Below are 20,091 nucleotides of genomic sequence, written 5' to 3'. Positions count from 1 at the left end.
ACATCAGAATGAATGGGCGGAATAATTTTTGTCAACTGACGCCATTTCTCATCTCCCTAGAGCTGCGATTTTTTCTTAACACGTTCTGCGCTTCAAAACTTATTACGAAATCCAAGTGACATGTACATATATATAATAACAATAAATAACCTTTTACTTTCAGAAACATTTTAGACAGTTTTATGAGAACTATTAGAATTATTGTTAATTCTACTCAAAAAATATCAAAACTCCAAAGCAAGAATATTACAATAATTGTATATTATTACAGTCCAATTAAAATATCGTATAAAATATTTTAATATTTTACCATTTTTACATTATGAATATGAACAATAATTATTTAATTAGTTTAATTCCGATTCCTATATTGTTTATTCATAAGTAATACATTTAATGATATTCGACACAAAAACTCCAGAATAATGTATATTTATGTAATTTAAAAAATTATAAAAACATAATTATTATAATATTAAGCTACAATAATGAAATGACGGTGTTAATGCGCTGCCACTTGTCAACAGCAAGTTCGACGACGAAGACGGCCGTGGCAAGGAGCATGCCGACCGTGTGGACCATGAAAATGCCGCTGAGATTGTGGATGCCCAAAACTTGTGGCGAGTCGGCTTGTGTGCGCGCAACTCGCACCGAAAGGTCAGAGTACCACTTGTCCGTGAGGCCTGACTCGACCAGCCGACTGACAAGAATGTCAAATCGCGGAACCAAGGTTGAACTGCGACGTAGAAAAGCTGAGGTAGGGTACGATATAGCCATTTCCTTAGCAATGTGCACTACCTAAAAAAATTGTCAAATAAAAGATTCCGATTTTTTAAAAATTTTTTTCTGAGAGACTTACATGTCCAGAATGTCTCTGCTGGTAATTGAACCAGACAAGCATTTCCGTGTTGACTAAACAAGCAACTTCGCGGCCTCCCCTGGCCATCACGTCCATTTGGCCCAGCACAGCGTCAGGAGACGGCTCAAAAAGTCTAATATTTTATCTCATGTTTATACTAAAACTAAAAATTTAGTAAATTTAAAATACTTTTGAGCTTCAACTGAAACACGCTCGTCGCCCGTTTCAAGGAGGCCCCTGAAGTTAGGGTGTCCCACAATCGGCAGCTTTCGGGTGACGATGTCCTCCAGCGAGTCGAGGGACTTCTCGTAGCGCGCTTTGGTCAAGTAGCTAAACAAGGCGCCTTGGTAGGCAGCGCTCAAGACAAGAAAGGCCAACAGCCAGCCAAGCAGCAGCACCCTGGCCCACGAAGCTCGCGGCATTTCAATCACCGAGACGCCCAGCGTGGTTGCCCAGAGGTACAAAAAGGGGCCGTCTGCATACAAAACAAAGCAAAGAAAAGAATATATTCAAAATGAATTAAAGAAAGCAGGCAACCTGAGATGCTCTGCTATTGTGCCGGTTGCATAATGCATCTCTTCCGAATATTGTGTTTCGGTTTTGTTAATTTATTACAAACACAGTAGGATTTTGATTATTTAAAACCAACTTTGCAATATTTATCCGGAGGAAAAATTAAAAATTATTAACAACAGCTAAAAAAGCAAAAATTCATAACATAACAAAATATTCAATTGTAAAAATAGTAAAGCAAACTTATAAATTTTTCAAAATATTTTGTATTTATATAAACCCTGTGAAAAATTTTTAAGTGCTATCAAAAAATATTTAATAAAAATAAATTAATATTTAAACTCAAGATTTTTTTAATCTTAAAATATACTTTTGATAATATATTCTCTAACCAGTAATTTGTCCCTTATTCGCGACCATTATGAGCACAAGAGCTGCAACAAGCACAACAGCAATGGCAACCCACGCATCCGGCGCAAAAGCTTCGACCAGGACAGCCCATCTTGGTTGCGGTTTGGGCATCGGAACGGCCCAAGCAAGGCCCCTGTGCCCATAGCTGCGCGACGCAAGCAGAAATCGCGTCCGCAGCGGCAACGGCATCAGACATCCGATTCCCACATCTGCACGGCCGGCGGCCACTTCGCCAAGGAGGCCACTGAACGTCCCGTCCTCTTTTCCGACACCCCAGCCTTGGTTGTCCGGCGGCAGGTAAAAGCGAACCCTGAAGTTCATTGCGGCGCCGATGCTTTTCATCAGAGACACCTCGATGCCGCCCAGCGGAGTCACACTTTCAAAACTCGACGCCGAGCGCATTTGAGCCGAGAATGAAGAATTTGCCGCAGGGTCTGTGGAAAAGTTAAAAAATATTTGATGATAAAAGTTATTGTACAATTGATGTAAAATAAAAAATATATAGAGATTAAATTACTTCAGGTCAACTTTATTTGAGAGAACCTGGTCAAATGGAAAGCGCTACTATTTTCATACTGGAAAGTGGGTAAGAGTTTTCAGTGAGCTTAATAAATAATTTTAATATTTGATTGTGCTACAGATGAGTTGGGCTGATCCGAAAACATACTGCGAAGACCACGATACGCATTTGGCCACTGTAGCCTCGGAAGAAGAATTTGAACTTCTTTACAAAGCAGCCAAAAAAATTAAAATCACGTAATCCGTTTTAATAAAAAAAATTATAATTCAGGAAATTGAGAGATTGGCAAAGAAAAACTTTAGTAATAAATTATAATGTTAATTTTTTTCAGTTTGGCGGTGGGTTTCCGCGTCTGATGCCAGCCGTGAGCCAGGGGATTTTGCTTGGCACGATGGCGCACAAAACTGGAAAAAACAAGTCGCTGGTGGTCCAAACGACAGCCAAACGATAATGGACCAGAGAAAGAAACGTGCGCAGAGCTTTTTTGCTTAACAAAATTCGTGACTGTCCGTGCAAAGATGTTACTTTCTTTGTTTGCGAACTTCCTATGAATTGTTTGCATAATTAATTAACCCCATATTTATTGTTTATGAAATTATCTTAGAATTTGATCGATTTTAAAAGTTAAATATTATTATTGAGTATTAATGAAAAACTTACACAAGTTTTGTTTAGAATTAAATAAAAGTTTAGAGTTTAATTTAATTAATACTATTGCACCTTTAAATAACGTAACTGCTAGTTTAACGTTTTTGTATAATTATATAGTAAAATTAATTATTTGGAAAATCACGCATACCTGTGAAAAGAATGACACTTGGAGGAAAGTGTATGGTGGCCACGTTGACTGTGCAACCCTGCAGGTTGACCATGGATGGATCTCGCATTTTCTCCTCGTCAAAAACTTTGACTTGGCCTTTGACACACTTGGCCACGTTAATTGGCTCTGGTGTTGATGAACCTTCGCAAATTCCACCAGTCGCAGAATAAACTCTAAGGAAGCGAACTAAGATTTTTTTAACCAATTTAAATTTAGGAAAAATTTCTAGCTTTTATCGGCAAACCTTCGTCTCTATCTGACACAGCAACAAAGCTCCTGAAAAATTGGTTTTTCCACAGAATGCGGAGGATTGGTTTAGGATCTTGTGTATTATTCTCTAGGAAAAGGTAAAACTGGGATTGCCAGAGACTCTTTTCATTCATCGCCACCAATCTTCGAAGAATTAAATCAACAGAAGTTTCTGTCGCATCTTCCATAATTGGTAAAATAATCGCAACCGTCGGACCAAATTGTACATTTTCCAGTGAACTGTTACAGACATGTTTTAGTTAAAAAAATTTATGTTAAATTATCAATAATTCAAAGGGTGCAGTGGAAAGTTGTGCATTAAATTTAAAAACAAACCGGCCGTTCAAATGAACTCCACAATAAATGGATAGAGGTGTTTCCAAATGCTGAAGAAATCGCTCCAGTCTCTGGTTGCAATTTTGAGAAATAATGATCAGCCCAAATGCAGGAATGCCCAGCAGACGGCGATGCGTCTGGAGAAATGGAGCCACGCAAGAATCAAAGTTCACTTCAATGCTTGTAAATTTTCTGGCGTCACTGCAGGCAAACAAAGCCAAAATACAAAGCAAAATTCTTGATTCCTTCATTCTATTTTCCAATTGAAGACTTGTAAATTTCCAATCTCTTGGAATTCTTTTTTAGACGCGATGTAATGGAAAGATTGTATGTGACTGAGGCTTCCGAAGAGAAAAAGAGGGATAAAATTTTTACTTGACAACTAAAAATGCCTCTTTTTCTCTGACAACCGATTTATCAAATTTTATTGCGCATTTACGATCTATTCACCTTTTTATTATGTTTGCACTCTTTGAACATTAGTTGCATTTCTACGACCATAAGTTACACAATATTGCAAACCCATTAACTTCTCAAGTCAATCACACAAAGCCCATATTGATCAAAAGAACAACATATGAGTGTTATTTCCGTGATTTGATTGAATAGAGCTGAAATTATTTTCTTTGTTTACAAAATGTAACAGTTTTAAAAGCATTTAAAGTTTGTCAACAAACAGTTGCATAAACAGGCACTGATAAATTATCTGTTTCACGCAACATTTAGCTCAAAAATTAAATTGTCTATTTTTATTCTTTTCAGCTTGAACTGTCACGGCGCCACTCTTGAATCGCATTTCTCTCGACGACGCCAAAAGAAATCGCCGTGTATTGGCTAGTCTGCGATAACAAAGCCAGAAGAGCCACCGGCCAATTTCCTCTTTGGCTCTGTAGCTCGTTTTTCGCACCTGAAATAGCAGCGTTATTGTGCGCGGCGCAGCTAATAGTGCGCGACGTGGGAAAGGTCAGTACGGACCGGGGCGCATATAATTAACGAGCTAATTTTGATACTGCACCGGTGCACTTACACTGAACTTACTCACCATCAAAGTGCAAAAGCCATCAACTCTCGTCGCCAGAAAATTTGTTGCAAAATCGATTGCTACCTATTGATTTATTTTGGTACATTATAGGTTACTCAAAGTTATTTCTAGATTAAATTAAGATATTCGTCGATATGTTGTTCAAATTGTAGTTAATTTTATTGAAGTGAAGATAGTCAATTATTATCAAATTTCCCTCAAAAGATTCATTTAAGGTAATACAAAAAATTAAAAGCAGTATATAAGTAGAGCCACATTTTATACTCATTGTACACATCACATCGAGTGTATAATTTTAATTTATTGATATTATTTTTTTGAAAATGTATCATTGCACGCAATAATTGTTAGAACATTATTTTCAATGTATTTATTTATTGAAGAGAGATTAAAAAAGTTATGTCACATATCTACAATAAATGAACTGCCAACACAATAAGTTTAATTTGTTGCATTTGTTACTAATCGTTAAGAATAAATTTAATGCAAAATCTAAAAAAAAGGGAAAAAACTAAATAAAAATGTTTCATTTTTGGATCAGACGGAAAAAAATGCAATTACCTTAAAAAAAAAATTAAAAATGTGTCACTGGGAATATCCAATATGTGGGAAATATTTCAAACTCGTCATGCTTATTTATTTTTGCAACTTGTGTGCATTTTTATTTATTTTTGTTTACCAAGAACATCCCTCGTTGCTCTGGAGAGCCAACTGTTGACACAGATTCTGTGTGGAAATAAACTGCCGTGCTGACGACAAGTGATTTTCAAAAGCAAAATATGAAAACAAATTATAAATACGCAATTTTCTCAACACTATAATTAAGTCACTCTGAATAAGACGCAGAATGATTAGAAAGCAAAATCTCGTCTTTGAAAACATCTCGTCTTTTGTCTTCGCTTGGAGGGCAAAAGCGAGACGCGCAGATATTCTAATTAACAAGTTTATTTACAACTCCTAACACTCGATATAGCGCGCGCGACTGACCGAAAACAAACTGCTATTTGTAGATTTATTTGTGTTTTGCGGCGCGACGGCGTTTCTGAAACGACGGTGAGCGCCGCGTGAGAAAACGACGCTTCTTTTTACGTGTGCCATTTTATTGCCACACAATCAGGGGCGCTCGAGATGCGCCGCAATTTTAGAGGCTCGTGTGAAGTCGTGACCCGGCGGCGACAAGTTCTAGAAAGTCTTTGGCAAACCGGACAATAAAATCATCAAAAGCATTGTGTAGTATCTTATTTAATATGTGGTGTAAAAAGTTGGATTCAATGAAAGCAGAAATCTTTTTGGCGAGAAATTTTTATCTTGAAAAATCAATTGCTAAAATGCTAACTTTTAATTGTAAAATTATTCAGATTTTTCATAAAAATGTGAGATTATTGCTTTGTTCTTTCCACTCGCCCAATTTTGTCTTTTTTATTTGTAATGGATTTGTTCCTTGCATGGGGGTAAAGTTTCCCTGATGTGGACAAAAAAACAACTTAAAAAACATGATTTATAAATTTTGCCAAAAATTTAAAATTGCTTGTTTGACAGCAAAAAATAGTTCTGTGTAAATTCAAGTTACAGTCTGCACCAGGGCCTAAGAATACATTACATGAAATTTCAAAAATAAAACCTGAAAACAATAAATTCATTAAGCTTAATCCCAATACTGAAAAGTATACACAAAGCATTACACAATTAAACTCGTAATGGATTAAACAACCATTAGTTAAATTGTTCTAGACTAATTTATGGTAATATATTAGAAATTTAAAGCTCCTCATGCTTATTCAATACAAAAATTCAAGTGAAAAAAGTATTATAAATTTTAATAATTTAAATTACTTTTGTTATTTAAATTTCAATTCAAATTTCAATCCTAATTCTTACATTTAGCATTATATTAAAGATAAACAAGATCAACATTATTTTAAAAAAGAGTTGCATCATGTACGTAACAATGCAACAGCAGCCACAAAAGGTTTGCACATGTTAACTACAAGAGTTTAGGAACCTCTTTTGTAAATAAAGGACTCGTCGTTTGATTTGGGTTTGATCCTTTAGCAAACATTTTCAGACGAGCCCCCAGAATCCGTCTATAGAAAAGCAAAATCACCACATCGGCCTCTTTCTCTGACCGAGGAAAACAACAATAGAAACTACGCGTTCGAATTAATACCGGTGCCAAGTGGCTTCTCATAATTTTTTCAAGGCTCTTCCCTATCCTCGCCGGCGAACGAAAAACGGACCGAGGCGAATTAGAAAGAGGAACATTGACAGAGTAATTCACGACGACGGCCGAAACGAGGGGTGAAAGGCGTCGGCTACGTGCAAAAATTCTCGCTGCTTTTGTTTTCCTGCTTTCTGCTGCGCCGGCCAAACCGAATCTTGCGCAAAAATTGTCTAGCAGGTGCCGCTCGTAATATTCGCGCGTTCTGGCAGGCGAATTTTTCTGCAGCCGCGATCTGCCGGTCCGACAGATATGCTCATTTTAATTGTTTCTCCGCGAGAGAAGCTAATTTTGATTTGTCAACCGGCCAAAATTTTTAATTCATGGGGAGTTTCCCACTCGCGCTCCAAGGGTCGCCGAACCCACATCTGAAAAAAATGACTCACACTCTACCGAATTTTTTAATTTTGTTCTAGAAGAATATTACATAAACTGATGAGAAGTGTCATGGTATAGTTCTAACTACAATGACAATGCAAAAATGATTAATTTTGCTGTCAAAATTTTACATTATCTTTGATAAAAATCAATTCAAATTAAATTATTAATTAATTTTTGTTTTAGATAGATAGAGTATTTATTGATTAATTTTTGTTTTAAAATGTTTTTATAGATCTTACACAATTATGCTTGCATTGAGATACTTTGTATTATAACTTACTAAAAAATGATAAAAATTATATTTTATATATTTTAATATTTGATTGATAAATTTATATTTTCTTTATCTTACAATAATTTTTATTTTTCAATTTTTAATCAACATGCTAATGAATTTCTTTCTCCTTTTTTTATATAATATTGGAACTGGAGATAAACCATTTGGCTTCTGGACGACAGTTATTTTAAGTTTTGTGAACAAGTTGTGTTGATCGTAGTCATGTAATTTGATGTGATAATTTAATTTTTATTATAAATAATTAAAATTACTTAAATTTAAGTTTCAATACGTCTGTATTCTCTATAAAAATAGGTGAAAGGAAGATGAATTATTATACTTTTTTTTCAATTTATCCTATAATTTTTTACTCAAAAATTCAGGGTTTTCTGTTTGAGGCTCTACTTGAGTTATATTCAACGTCGCGGATTTCTTAAGCGGCCGCTGAGTAATGAGACGCGAAAACGAATGAGAAAAATAAAAAGCACGCTAGGAGGGAAAATTATTGTTCGGTGCACAGCACCAAGATCACACACGGCCGCGCGAGAGCAAAGAAAAAGCAGCGGAACACGGATTAGAAGAGGGTGCGGAGTGAAGTTAAATATAGCCGGTTTTAACGAGAAACGACACCGAAGATATCGCCCTCGAAAATAAGCTGTAACTCTCTCATCTTGTCTTGAAATATACAGGCGTCCATCGCTCCTCGCGCGCGCACCAGAGCGTGCGTGTGCACTTTATTGAGTAATCCGCCCCGTCTGAATGGGCAGCGGAAAGTGCACATGCATCACTTCTTGCCGGCGAAAAAACCAACTTGGTGCGCGCGCGAAAGAGAGGAATGAGCAAAACGCGTGTCGCTAATTAGGCGGAGGATTGATTGCCTCGCGACGGCACCAACACGGACGAGTTGCTGCATTCGAGCGAGAAATTTGCTGCTAATCCATCTTGAAAGCCGGCCGCGGTTTTTGCTATAAAGCATTCGGCACGAGAAAAAGAGCAAATTGATGAATTTTTTATGGTCGCAAATCGTTCACTTCGGTGGCAAAAAGAAACTAATTAGTTTATTAATGGCAAATGATAATTCACAAAAAAAAAAGGATTTTCCACTCCTCCACTTTCTTTACGAAAAATTGTTAATTTGAAAGAAAAATAAAAATATTAAAAAAAAAATTATTTTAGTACTAATTCTTGTCGAAATGATTTCAGCTAATGAATTATGGTTGCAGTCCGCAGATAAAACATGCAGATCAGGATATTGTTTTTCTTAAACAATAAACAACTCACAAAACTAATTGAAGGAAAGCCGACTTTATTAAAATCACCATGAATCAACCCTCGATTGTGAAATTCTGCTACAAAATTGAAACAGAGTGTTCAAGATCGATCACAACTTTGACAAGAGATATCAATGTGAAAATAATTACTCTCTAGGTTATAGAACTAGAAAAGTATTTAAAGTTTATAAAGTTGATAAATTTGGAATTTCTTTCTTTTTACTTTTCTTACACAACCTTCTACGCTAGAACAAAATATAAAGTAAGCAATTTAATTTAAAAAATCTTAAATAACAACTTGAGAAACTTTGAAATTAAGAGAGAATCTTGGCTGCAAGTGTACTATATAGCCGATTAATCTATTCTCCCTTTAAAATAGCCAAGAGCTACTGATGGTTACTGCTGTTTTTCTTACTTGGCGCAGGTGCCGGTAATCAAAATTAAAGAAGAAAGAGCAATTGTTCAAATCTTATGAAAAACTATTTCTCATTCAAGTGTTTTCCTAAAATTAATCATAAAAAAATCTTTTACAACAAAAAATAGTTAACTTTTTTCAAAATGTGCCAAAAATTAAAAAAAAAATCATTATTTTAAATTGTATTTTTATGTTTTAAATTTAGGTTCTGCAATGGAAAATTATATGCAATGCGCGTGCCTCGATGTAGTAAATTAGAGTAGGAAGAAAAATGTCACCCTTCAAACACATTTCAAACAAACGGACGTGAAAATTAGCACGGCGGTCGGTGCGTCGGCGTGCGCGACACTGCGGAGAGGGTGGAAGTGTCACTCTCCAGAAAGATCATCCGTACAACAAATCTATTTAGAACACGTACTGCGGCGGACGGAGAGTGCCATTTTAAACGAGAGGGGAATCGTCAGCATTTTGGAGGAAAACGGCAAAAATCAGAAAATGCAACAATCGTGCGCCGCTTGCAACAACAAACGCACTTGAAATAATAGCCCAGGGTGCTTGGCGCGTCCGAATAATACATAGTAAATAGTCAAGGGCTCGAAATACACGCGCGTTTGCTGCTGTTTTCCAGAGGGCGGTCGGCGATTGGTGCTCTATTGTGACGTCCGCCAATCGAATCGGCCGCCGGTGCCGAATTATAAACGCGCGTATACGCGGCGGCAGTATTTTTCCCTACAAACAACTAGAAAGGAAGCGGGTGTGATGAAAATAAATAGGGAGACGGGCAGCGCGCGGGAGAGCCGAGGGAAGGGGTAAACCGCCCTCCCATATAACTTCCTTAGCCCTTTCGCAGCCACCGTCACTTTCTCACATCCGCTAGCTCCAGGAGCATTAACGTTTTTGTTTGCACTTTTGCACCTTTTTAAGTTCCTTTGTGAATCGTCCCCACACCGACCGACACAATGGTGAGTAAAGAGCATGCCATTGTCATTCGTTAAACACCAAAAAATTGATTCGGCCGGCGAAGATTGATCGAGTTTCATTGTGGAGGAATAAAAGGACCTTTGTTCTGAAGAGAGAAGTTTCTTCTTTCAAATCAATTCTAGGCGAGAGATCTTTTTAAACCGCTTTGAATGGACGTAATTGAGAAAAATGAGGGGTGTCCTCTCGTTTTTAAAGATAAAAAAAAAATATACCAGGAAATTGAAAATTTTACAATAAGGGAACTATTTCAAGGAAATCTAAATGCCGAATTAGCCTAACGTGAATTATTTTTGCTGGCCGCAAAATAGGCTAACTGCAGACTTTCATGTTTACCCTAGAATATATATTACTTGACATTAAAACATTATAATTTTTGCTGAAACCACTTTGAATAAAGTCTTTTCTTAATTATTCAAATATATTTCACACGAAAACTTACAGATTTGGAAAATTAAATAGTTAAATAAAACGAATAAAACAGCCAATGGCCAACAATAGCTTAAGAATACCTCGAACTTCAAGACGTCCTTCATTCATTATAGCATTATATAACTTAGGTCATTAAGGTAGGAGAACGAATGTATATCAAGAGTGGTTTCTTAAAATAAAATCTATTTTAAAGTTCCCAATGGTAAAAAAATATCAGAGGTCGTATAATAATTCACACCATAATAGATTATAGCCCCAAACTGACAGATTCAAATTTAGTATCAAATTAAATTTGCATTTTAGTCACAAAAATTAAATTAATTTTTTTGCAGATATGAGAAAATATTTAATTGAAGATTAATTCAATTTAATAATTTCCACCAAGTGAAATCGTGTTAACACGTTCAATTTAAGTTTTGAAGAAAAAATGATCATATCTCTACTATTAGAAGATGAACCCCCTCAAATTATTACAATTTAGTCGTTTTTCAGCACACAAATGAGGCCGAATGCGCCCCTTGCCAAATTCGCAAATTCCTCGAGTTTGATGTAGTGATCAATGATTAATCCAATTCGATTAATAACAATAAGGAGTGTCTGTCGTTTGGGCAACGCGATCCGGCCATTAATTTGCGACCGCTGCGTGTTGTTTGGACTGCTTGAACGCGCTTGAATTAGACACTTGACTACGAGATACACAGGCCGTTTGTATTTTGATTCTCTCTTTTCGCGCGCCGCCAAGGCAAAAAGTCAAAAGGCGCACATACGTTGGCCGCTTAATCGAGCCCTCTCGAAATAGAGACACGTACCCGAGACCCTCCATTGTTCCTAAATCAAAGTCGCAGCGTTTGATTTACGACTTGGCCGCACACGTTAAAATCGCGATATGCTCGCTCGCTGAATTTCTCGCTCTCTCTCTTTATGTGTTGAATGAAAGGTGTTTCTGGCTTTTGATTTCAGGCTGATGATATCCCTCCAGAGCAGATGCAAGGTAATTTTCATTATAAAATCTGAAAAGAAGCTGAAAAATTAAAATATCGATCGACATTCTTTAAATTTTATGTCAAAATTCTTTCCCATTAAAATTCCAAAGAGAAGAAAAATAAAATGAATAAACTACTTTATAGCATGGTGTGAAATAAACATAGTTTTATCACTATCATTTTTTCAATAAACTAAATTAGCCTCAATTTTTTAAAATAAATAAGTGTTAGAGCCACAGCAATAAAAAAATTGAATACAAAATATGAGCATTAAAAAATTATATTTGTTAAATAAAGGCGGAAAGAGGTGAATTAGAAAATAGATGGCCGCGAAGAAAATTTTGCGGTCATTGAAAATCTTAAAATAAAGTTACGGACTCTTAAAAATTAGAAAATTATTTTAAGAGGTCTTCAATAAAAACTGAAATCACGAGATCAGCGTGCGGCATCACGAAATGGTGCTGAAACTTTCATCTTCATACAGCGTTCATTTGCAAAATTTGCCCCATCAAAAGCGCGCAAACAACTCTCAGCAGGTCATAAAAATAAAACGGGGGCGGACGGACGATTTCGCAACGGCGGCAACAACAACATTTATACGTTCTGACAGCGCGAACTGCCCTCTCGTCTCCCTGGCGAGCGCAATAAAAGAGAAAAATCTGCGCCCAGCAGTTCGGGCGCAAACTTAATTCTTTATTTACGAGATCGACAGCAGAAAGATTTTTCGGGCGAAACGCCGCGTTTTTTTTATAGCTGATTGCGTTGGGGGTAATTCAATCTTTTATTACAAAGCATCGACGCCGGCAGGGGGCCTAAAAATGGGTCGGGTGCTAACCTTTTATCTCAACTGGCAGCGCGCCACTCATTTTATACTACACGGCCAAGGAGGACCAGACGCACTTCTTCTGCTCTTGCACTGGTGCATCTCGCGAGGCTCGATTTCCATCCTCTGCTAGCTTTCCTCTGATCTATTTTGGGCCCGCAACCGGCAATACGGACGCGCACTGGCCCTGTGTGATTTATCCGCCAACAGTTTTCCCCGCGATTAATTATAATTATGTCGGCGAGAGAGCAGACCCATATTTTTTAATTTCTTTCTTTGCTCACTCGGCCGTCCCGCTTGCCTTTTAATTAAGACACCGATTCGCACTCTCAAGAGCAGATTCACAAACAAAGGTTTTCATCCTGTCTCTGCGCTTCTCTGATTTATGCGATAAATTGCAGTCCGAGCTTGCGAAACGAACGGCGGACGATCTGAAAATTAAGTGTCCGCTTGTGCCAATTTCTTAGTTTCTTGAATGAGGGAAGGCACGTGTGTTTACAAAGAGTCTAAAAATAGCCGTAGAAAATTCGAGTCGAAAATGTGAACGTAATTCTGGGAAGGTATTAAATAAAGTTGTATGAAAAAGAAAGAAAAAGCAAAAAGTAAAAAATAGCTCCTTAGCATGCGTGAAGTTGCTATCAACAGTAGACCTGTAGGGCGCTGTAGTAAAAAAGATGAAACTGATTAAAATGGAAATTTTAATTGACTGAAAATTAACATATTAAAACAACAAAACTTTGATCTCAATCAGGATAGATTTTGCTAAATAAAATTAAATATGCCAGTGATAAATTAAAAAATCTTGATTTGAAATATAAAATATATATATTGAAATATATTGATGTTTTATTGGGAAATCAATCCATGCCTAAAATTGCCAAAATATATTTCCGACAGTTTTGTTTAAAATTAAAATGTCTTTTGTTCTCTTTTCACATTATGAATTAGGCATATTTAAAAGTTATCTGGTTTGTAAAAAAATCACTTTTCTGTTCCAGTTCTGCGCAATGCCTTCAACGCGTTTGATCGCGAAAAGAACGGCAGCATCTCGGTGGACTTTGTGCCTGAAATCCTGCGCCTCATGGGTCAGCCGTTCAACCAGAAGACCCTGAACGAGTTGATTGAGGAGGTGGACGCGGACAGTGAGTAAACTCGCCCTCGCAACGAACGGTTTTTCTCTCAAAAGCTTTGCTCCGTTCTGCTTTCAGAGTCGGGTTTCCTTGAGTTTGACGAGTTCGTCACTTTGGCTGCCAAGTTCATGAATGAGGAGGACGAGGAGGAGATGGAAAAGGAGCTGCGCGAAGCCTTCCGCCTCTACGACAAGGAGGGTGAGTTCATCCACAGCTGCCGCTCGACTCGAAATAGCCTCTTTTTCGGCAAAAGTAGCCGCCGGCCAATTAATAAAACTTTATTCGCGCCGCTCTCGAATTAAAAAAGTGGCGGAAGCAGCACGTTCATCGTCGCGCCTGTCTCGGTGCTGATTAGGCAACCGGCTCAGCGTTTCAGTCGCACCGGTTGCATAAACACCAATCGATCACACTTCTTACTCTCGCCCCCGCTTTTATAATAGCTGAACTCGTTTTTAGATGTCGTCACCAATTTATTTTTTTGTTTATATATTTTCTCAGGCAACGGCTACATTCCGACAACATGCCTGCGTGAAATTCTGCGCGAACTGGACGACCAACTGACCAGTGACGAGCTGGACATGATGATCGAAGAAATCGACTCGGACGGTTCAGGCACTGTAGACTTTGATGGTAAATTTGATTTTTTTATTTTTTATTATTAAACCAAAATAAATTGAAATTTTTATCTGTTCAGAATTCATGGAGATGATGACTGGTTAGATTTTCCCGACCGACGCCGGCGAACTTTCGCACCGAAGCCGCAGTCTCTGCCGACGGAGAGGCCATTTTTCGACGCGAATTCCATTCGAGCGGAAGCAAATAACAAAAATTTGTGCATTTTCTTTTTCGAAGTTGATCCAAATTCAGCCGCCAATAGAACGTCAAAGACTCTTCCCAAGCTTTTTTCGACAATCAAGAGAGGTCGGAAGAAAATGAAAGCACCCTTGTTTTTACTTTGTATTGTGAATAATTTAATTTTGTATAATTTATCTTTGGTTAATCTCGTGTAATGTTTAGTTTTTCTGCCCAGGAGAAATGGAATAAACCAAACTTACATTGAAAACCACATAAAAAGTCTGCGTTTGATTGATCAACTTATCAACTAAAATTAGGCTCTAACATCGATATTTTTCTGCACAGCAGCTGCGTTTTGATTTTGTCTTCAATCTCTTAAAAAATTAACTATTTTGAGTCAAAGATAAACACATTAAATTCATGGCCATTGCAAAGGAGATTCATAAAATCATTGATAAAAGCAATAGAGAATCACATATATTGTTCAAGTATAGCCTCAAATTTTGGCACTTTTTATAACAGGATGAGAAGTAGTTGAAGTTACAAGTTTCAAAGCCAAAAGTTATGAGAATTACGTTTAGAGGCAGAAGCTTACTTATGCTATTGCAACGACATGGAATGTTTGTTAAGTCTACTTTCAAAATCTAATGCTGCACTTTTGATAGCTACCTGAAAAATTTGAACTCGCTGGGTTTCAAAATTCTGCAGTTATACTGCGCTTTTAGAGGATTAAAAATAATAGTCAATGGCCAATCACAACAATTATTTTAACGTTAATAGACTATTTCACTGATCAGAACTTATATAGGTCCTTTCTTTCTGTAAATTCCATTATATTATAAAAAGGAGCGCCAATCAGCTGATGACGTCATTTTACAAGTCAATGTAATTTCTTAGTTAATTGTAAGACTATGATTTGGAAGAAAAATAAAATATAAAAACTAAGATTCCTACTTTTAGCCGAAGATCTCTGGAAATTCTGAAATGATTTCGTTGACAAGCGCCTGGTCACTACGGCTCTCCTCATTCTCCTCCGTCAAAATGTGCTGCAGACACTTCAGGATGTCCGACTTGCGGTGGTTGTGCTCCTCATAGTTTGAGTGCCGCACCACTCTGCGGCACAACTCCAGGTACTGACCTCGACGCTGAGAGTATCAAAATCAAATATGAGCAACTTCTGTTGTTAAACATGCTAAAAATTTACCTCATCACATGGTGATAGGTCAGCAAGCTGCCGAGAAATTATGTCAAGCAAAACTTTAGTGTCGTTGGTGTAGAAAAGTTGTGCAGTTGTTGAGTTACTAAACAGATCAAGGAAGAGTTTCACAATTGAATGGATCTTAGCCGAAGATGAGCAGAACTGAGCCACAGGATCATCTAGAGAAATATTGTTCAAATTAAAAAATCTGCACTTTTTTAAGTAATTTTAATTATACCTTCTCTGTTGAACAGAAGCAGCACTTTTTCGGTGAATGACTGTGCCACCGTGCATTTTGAAAGAACTTTCAAGAGAACGTTTTCGCTGCTTTCTTTGAACTGAAGATTGATGGCCACAATGAGACGCAGGAAGACGTCGGGAATTTGCTCCATGACATCAGACTCAGGAGGCTGCTCCAAGTTGCTCAATAAGAATTCAACGAAAGGAGCTCCCAAATGTTCTGCAAGTAATTTGACATGATGAAAATTGCAAAAATCATTTGATGAAGTATTCTACCTAAATGAGTGACTGGCATGGGCTGACCAGTGCTGAAAATCATGGTCAGCAGGTTGCCAGAATCAACAAGCCTGGCCAGATCGTTAGGGTTGCTGAGCATGTCTCTGCATAAATTAGAATTTTACAATGAGATCAATAATGCGCCAAAGTTGAGGCAAACCTGGCTAATTCCATGGGGAGCACGGAGGAGAGCATGATGACTCTGGGAGTTGTGTGAAGAGCACACATTCCCGAGAGGGCCTTCAGCAGGCACTCGCGAATGCTCCAGCGGCACTCCATCTGGTAAAACTGCAGCAAGACCTCAACGCCCTCCCACTGCATTCGCTCCAACACTCGAATGCACACTTTGCTGTCTGCATCTCTCTGTGATTAAATATTATTTTGAAATTCCTGCTTTGTCTCAATAAAAAAAAAAATCATACCAAAATACTTTGGAGCTCGGAAAGATAATCCTTTAAAGTTTGCTCGTCTTCATGAAGCATCCAACTTCTCTGCTGGTCGTCATCTTTAGCAGTTGCTAATTCCTCAAGCACCACCTTAAGTCTAAATTAGAGAGATGGATAAAAGATTACGTCATTATTATTTGCACATTTACCTGAATGCGTCATGAGTATTATCCAAAACAGAGTCGGGCATTTCTCGACCAGCACTTAAAAGCCCCAGCAGGGAGGCAGTGACTGATATAACAGGAGCCGAGACAATGTCAAATGGCAACTCTCTCATGCCTTCGAGAACCACTTTAACAGCCACACAGGATAGGTCGTGGTTCAAGCCCGTCTTCTGCCGAACTTGCTGCACCAGTTCGTAGGCAGCCTCCATGTTCTGTTCCTCCTAAAATAGTGAAATTTATGCATCAAATGATTGTGAACAAATGAAAAGGTAATTTTTACATTCATATCTTTAGGCGGAGCAGACGATGATTTTGTTTCGTTGTTTGGTTGAGAAGGTGCTCCTTCTGGAGGGGCTCTCGGAGTGGAGCTCTCGAAAGAGCCACAGGAACCAGTGATGCGTTTTCTCTTGGCCTCTAAGTCAGTCAGCAATTTAGCCGACGAACCTCCAGAGGAGCTGCTCTTAAGGGCTATGCTGCAGACGTCGATAAAATTCAAAACGTCCTCAACACTCTCCTGCAGAAATAGATAAAAATTTCATTCTTTTGATAAAAGTAAATGAAATAAATCATTATTATGAACCTCTTGACTGCTGACATAATTGCACGGGATGAAGCCGACCAAGCCATCCTTGTTGACAACCTTCCACCACTTTCGTGAGCCAATATTTTTTTCCAAGTTGACGAAAAGGTCGTTCTGCTTAAAGCTGATCGTCTTGGGATCCGTCGCATTGAAATCATACAAGGCGCGCAACAACTCTAAAAAATAAAGTTATTGTAATAATAGAGCGTATTTATGAAAAACAAAAACAAATACTCTGATGACAAAATCTTTTGTGTACCTAAATCATTATTGTCGCTCATCTGGCCTTGCAATGTCTGTGTGTCCTCCCCTGCGGATTTTGGCTTGACGAAAAGGATTCGCCCAACCGGCTCACTTCGATTAAATTTGAAGAGGGGCACGACCTGTAAATTTGAGATCAAAGAAGCGAATTTGTTGATTAGTGACTTGACGACAATTATGCAAAGACATGCAACAAACTCTTTGTTTAAGCAGGGTGCGGGGGTGTCAGAAGAAAGTGGTGATTATCGTCTGCTGCTCTTGCGTATTTTTCTCTTTGGCCGCCAAGGTGGCTCGCAAATCCAAATCCGAGAAAATCTTTATAAAGGGGGCGTGTCCAATCCTCAAAACAGTGTCGAGAATTTGTCAAGGCCGAAGGCCAGACTTGTCCTTATTCTGCCAATTTTCATTAATTTTTCGGTGCATTTGCCTAGCTATATCGCTATATGTCAGGAAATTGAAAGTGTAATTTCAAGTTCAACCTATTTAAGTGAAATTTTGCTGAAATGGCTGATTTGGAGAAAGAAGAGAGCCACAACTTGGTGAGTCACTTTTTTACTTTTCAAAGTCAAAACTCTTGACCGCAAACATATTGAACAAAATTATTAATTTTAATTTTAAATTATTCGCAGCACGTCGAGTTTCAGTGGGTTTTACAACACGAAGTCCACAACATTTTGAAACAGCTTTTAAATATTTTAGAGGTGAAACCAAATTTTTCTGCGTTGAAATTTTCTAAGAAACAATCGTATTTTTAGGAATGTCACAGAAGATTCCCTTTAATAAATGGAGACACAACGCAGCCACTAAAGCAGGAAAAGTTTTTGATGTCACCCTCACACCTTACCACGCAAGATCAGGTCAAATGCGTGGCCACACTTTGTGGAGACAGCATTTGTCATGCCGTAATGATTTAAACATTGTAAAGTGATTTGTAACCTCTAAATACAATTTGTAAACAGGAAATCCAGCTGAAATCCAGACGACAGCAGAATGTTGTCCACAGGACCAGTGTGACCAACGACTGTCCGTGGAAGCTGCAGCAGGTGCAGGACGCTGCCAACCACTTGCAACAGGCCATTCAGTTGATTGAGAACATCCACGAAGATTACAAGTTCAAGTAATTTTTATATTTTCCATATATTAATCTTAATCTTAATCTTTTGTATCCTTGAAATTTTCCCTTCAGGTCTTCAGAAGAGGTCTTGCACTTATTGGCCTCTATTTTGAGCTGCGTCCAAAGGTCAAGGACAATACTGCTTGTACCACGGAAACGTTCCATGGAGGATTTGATTAACAGCAAGAACATGGTATCTTTATTTGTAATGTTTAATCCATATTGATAAATTTTATTGTTTTCAGAAATCTTTGCTGCCTCCTTTACCAAATGAGATTGCGGTCAGCTTTTACATTCAGAGCCACAAGCTGGTTTTTGCTGTTTACCAAGTGAGCATGGTCCATGGGGCACTCAAGTTTGATACCTCCCAAGCCGAATGCTCCATTCCTTGGCTCAATGAGGTGCTTGTTTTGCTCACAGTCGGCCTCCAGACATGCCAGCAACTCAAAGACAAGGTGATTTTTTTATGAAAATTCTTATAATCTGAATTAAATTTGATACATTTTTCAGATATGTGTTTTCGCCCAGTATCGGGACTTCTACGCAGGATCTCGAGCAAGTTCTATTGTAACCTGAATTGTTGAGCAACAGCACTGTTTTCAAAGTTTATTTTTATTTTACCCATTAAATTATAATAATTCTTATTTGTATGATGTTGACTGTCCTCGTGTGAGATTTCCAAGTTGTTTAGCTTTTTTGGTATGTTTGATCGGCAGCATGATATCTATGTTGTAGTTTTTAAAATTTATTGTTAATTTATATTTCAATTTAGCATTCCATGTTTGTTGTGGACAAACTGCTTGTAGGCCAAAATTACGCAAAATCCTATGAATAGATAGACAATACCTAATGTTACTTAGAGCAGGAAAATTTCACCTAATATTTATCGATTAAATGTAGTTTTAGAAAATTTGCATAAATATTTACTGAGACACAAGAGTTGCAATAACACATGCTCATAATATCTGATAATATCCAAATTTTGAAGAAAAGAACGCTGAGATACTAATGATTGAAAATATTTAACTGCTTAATCCAACTTGGCATTCATTTTAGCCACGCGCATGCTGATAAAAAGTCAATCAACTATATAATCAAGATATATTTATGAAACGAATTCCAAGGTATTATATAACTTGAGAATTTTCAAAAAACTGAATTTAAAGTCAAATTAATTGTTGAAGATCAAGAAGTGATCACTTCTGTAGCAGTGTGATGTTCATATAAAGCTGAATTGAGAGAACTCAGAAGCAATAAAAAGAAGTCAATGTTGAAACGTTCATAATTATTTAATTTTAACCCTTTCCATCTTCAGAAAAAAATAAAGAGTTATTTATTTAATTTGCAAATTATTATGCA

General features: G+C 37.5%; 4 protein-coding genes across 11 annotated transcripts; 2 read left to right on the top strand and 2 right to left on the bottom strand.

Annotated features, from left to right (window-relative positions):
• Positions 1-390: 390 nt before the first annotated feature.
• On the bottom strand, positions 391-12,595 carry LOC132201864 (glutamate receptor ionotropic, delta-2-like). 8 transcript variants are annotated; one of them, XM_059628394.1, is made up of 7 exons: positions 12,541-12,595; positions 3,368-3,909; positions 3,103-3,309; positions 1,765-2,217; positions 1,049-1,334; positions 860-992; positions 391-798 (listed from the first exon to the last, which is right to left on the bottom strand). In XM_059628394.1, the coding sequence occupies exons 2-7, from the start codon at positions 3,558-3,560 to the stop codon at positions 481-483; spliced, it is 1,590 nt and encodes a 529-aa protein (XP_059484377.1). In that variant the 5' UTR covers positions 3,561-3,909; positions 12,541-12,595; the 3' UTR covers positions 391-480. The 8 variants fall into 8 exon arrangements, with proteins under 8 accessions (XP_059484377.1, XP_059484379.1, XP_059484374.1 ...); XM_059628396.1 differs by lacking the exon at positions 12,541-12,595 and adding an exon at positions 8,908-11,717 and having other exon boundaries at positions 3,368-3,399; XM_059628391.1 differs by lacking the exon at positions 12,541-12,595 and adding an exon at positions 9,731-11,717.
• On the top strand, positions 10,113-14,732 carry LOC132201867 (troponin C, isoallergen Bla g 6.0301). Its single transcript, XM_059628400.1, has 6 exons — positions 10,113-10,274; positions 11,683-11,713; positions 13,527-13,670; positions 13,737-13,856; positions 14,157-14,288; positions 14,353-14,732. Exons 1-6 carry the CDS (start codon positions 10,272-10,274, stop codon positions 14,376-14,378), a joined length of 456 nt encoding a protein of 151 aa, XP_059484383.1. The 5' UTR covers positions 10,113-10,271; the 3' UTR covers positions 14,379-14,732.
• Positions 14,352-17,955, bottom strand: LOC132201865 (NCK-interacting protein with SH3 domain). The gene is made up of 11 exons (XM_059628398.1): positions 17,817-17,955; positions 17,617-17,740; positions 17,358-17,533; positions 17,058-17,291; positions 16,763-16,998; positions 16,590-16,710; positions 16,328-16,530; positions 16,168-16,271; positions 15,890-16,111; positions 15,658-15,830; positions 14,352-15,598 (listed from the first exon to the last, which is right to left on the bottom strand). The coding sequence occupies exons 2-11, from the start codon at positions 17,636-17,638 to the stop codon at positions 15,410-15,412; spliced, it is 1,680 nt and encodes a 559-aa protein (XP_059484381.1). The 5' UTR covers positions 17,639-17,740; positions 17,817-17,955; the 3' UTR covers positions 14,352-15,409.
• On the top strand, positions 17,956-20,006 carry LOC132201866 (protein rogdi). The gene is made up of 7 exons (XM_059628399.1): positions 17,956-18,157; positions 18,248-18,319; positions 18,374-18,520; positions 18,578-18,735; positions 18,805-18,925; positions 18,978-19,187; positions 19,243-20,006. The coding sequence occupies exons 1-7, from the start codon at positions 18,122-18,124 to the stop codon at positions 19,306-19,308; spliced, it is 810 nt and encodes a 269-aa protein (XP_059484382.1). The 5' UTR covers positions 17,956-18,121; the 3' UTR covers positions 19,309-20,006.
• Positions 20,007-20,091: the final 85 nt, after the last annotated feature.

The sequence above is a fragment of the Neocloeon triangulifer genome, unplaced genomic scaffold (genome assembly GCF_031216515.1).
Source record: "Neocloeon triangulifer isolate White Clay Creek 2 clone unplaced genomic scaffold, ASM3121651v1 ptg000014l, whole genome shotgun sequence".
In the NCBI taxonomy this organism is placed as follows: Eukaryota; Metazoa; Arthropoda; class Insecta; order Ephemeroptera; family Baetidae; genus Neocloeon; species Neocloeon triangulifer.
Note: the sequence above shows the minus strand (reverse complement) of the source record. Positions and strands in the feature narration are given on the sequence as shown.

Coding starts and splice junctions, on each gene's coding strand:
- LOC132201864 (XM_059628389.1), bottom strand. CDS start 3,959: ATGAAGGAATCAAGAATTTTGCTTTGTATTTTGGCTTTGTTTGCCTGC. Junction 3,310..3,367: donor TGTGTCAGATAGAGACGAAG/GTTTGCCGATAA, acceptor AAAAAATCTTAG/TTCGCTTCCTTAGAGTTTAT. Junction 993..1,048: donor GTTTCAGTTGAAGCTCAAAA/GTATTTTAAATT, acceptor ATAAAATATTAG/ACTTTTTGAGCCGTCTCCTG.
- LOC132201867 (XM_059628400.1), top strand. Junction 13,671..13,736: donor TGAGGAGGTGGACGCGGACA/GTGAGTAAACTC, acceptor TTCTGCTTTCAG/AGTCGGGTTTCCTTGAGTTT. Junction 13,857..14,156: donor CCGCCTCTACGACAAGGAGG/GTGAGTTCATCC, acceptor ATATTTTCTCAG/GCAACGGCTACATTCCGACA.
- LOC132201865 (XM_059628398.1), bottom strand. CDS start 17,638: ATGAGCGACAATAATGATTTAG. Junction 17,292..17,357: donor ATTATGTCAGCAGTCAAGAG/GTTCATAATAAT, acceptor CTATTTCTGCAG/GAGAGTGTTGAGGACGTTTT. Junction 16,272..16,327: donor CTCCCCATGGAATTAGCCAG/GTTTGCCTCAAC, acceptor TAATTTATGCAG/AGACATGCTCAGCAACCCTA.
- LOC132201866 (XM_059628399.1), top strand. CDS start 18,122: ATGGCTGATTTGGAGAAAGAAGAGAGCCACAACTTG. Junction 18,926..18,977: donor TGATTAACAGCAAGAACATG/GTATCTTTATTT, acceptor TATTGTTTTCAG/AAATCTTTGCTGCCTCCTTT. Junction 19,188..19,242: donor GCCAGCAACTCAAAGACAAG/GTGATTTTTTTA, acceptor TACATTTTTCAG/ATATGTGTTTTCGCCCAGTA.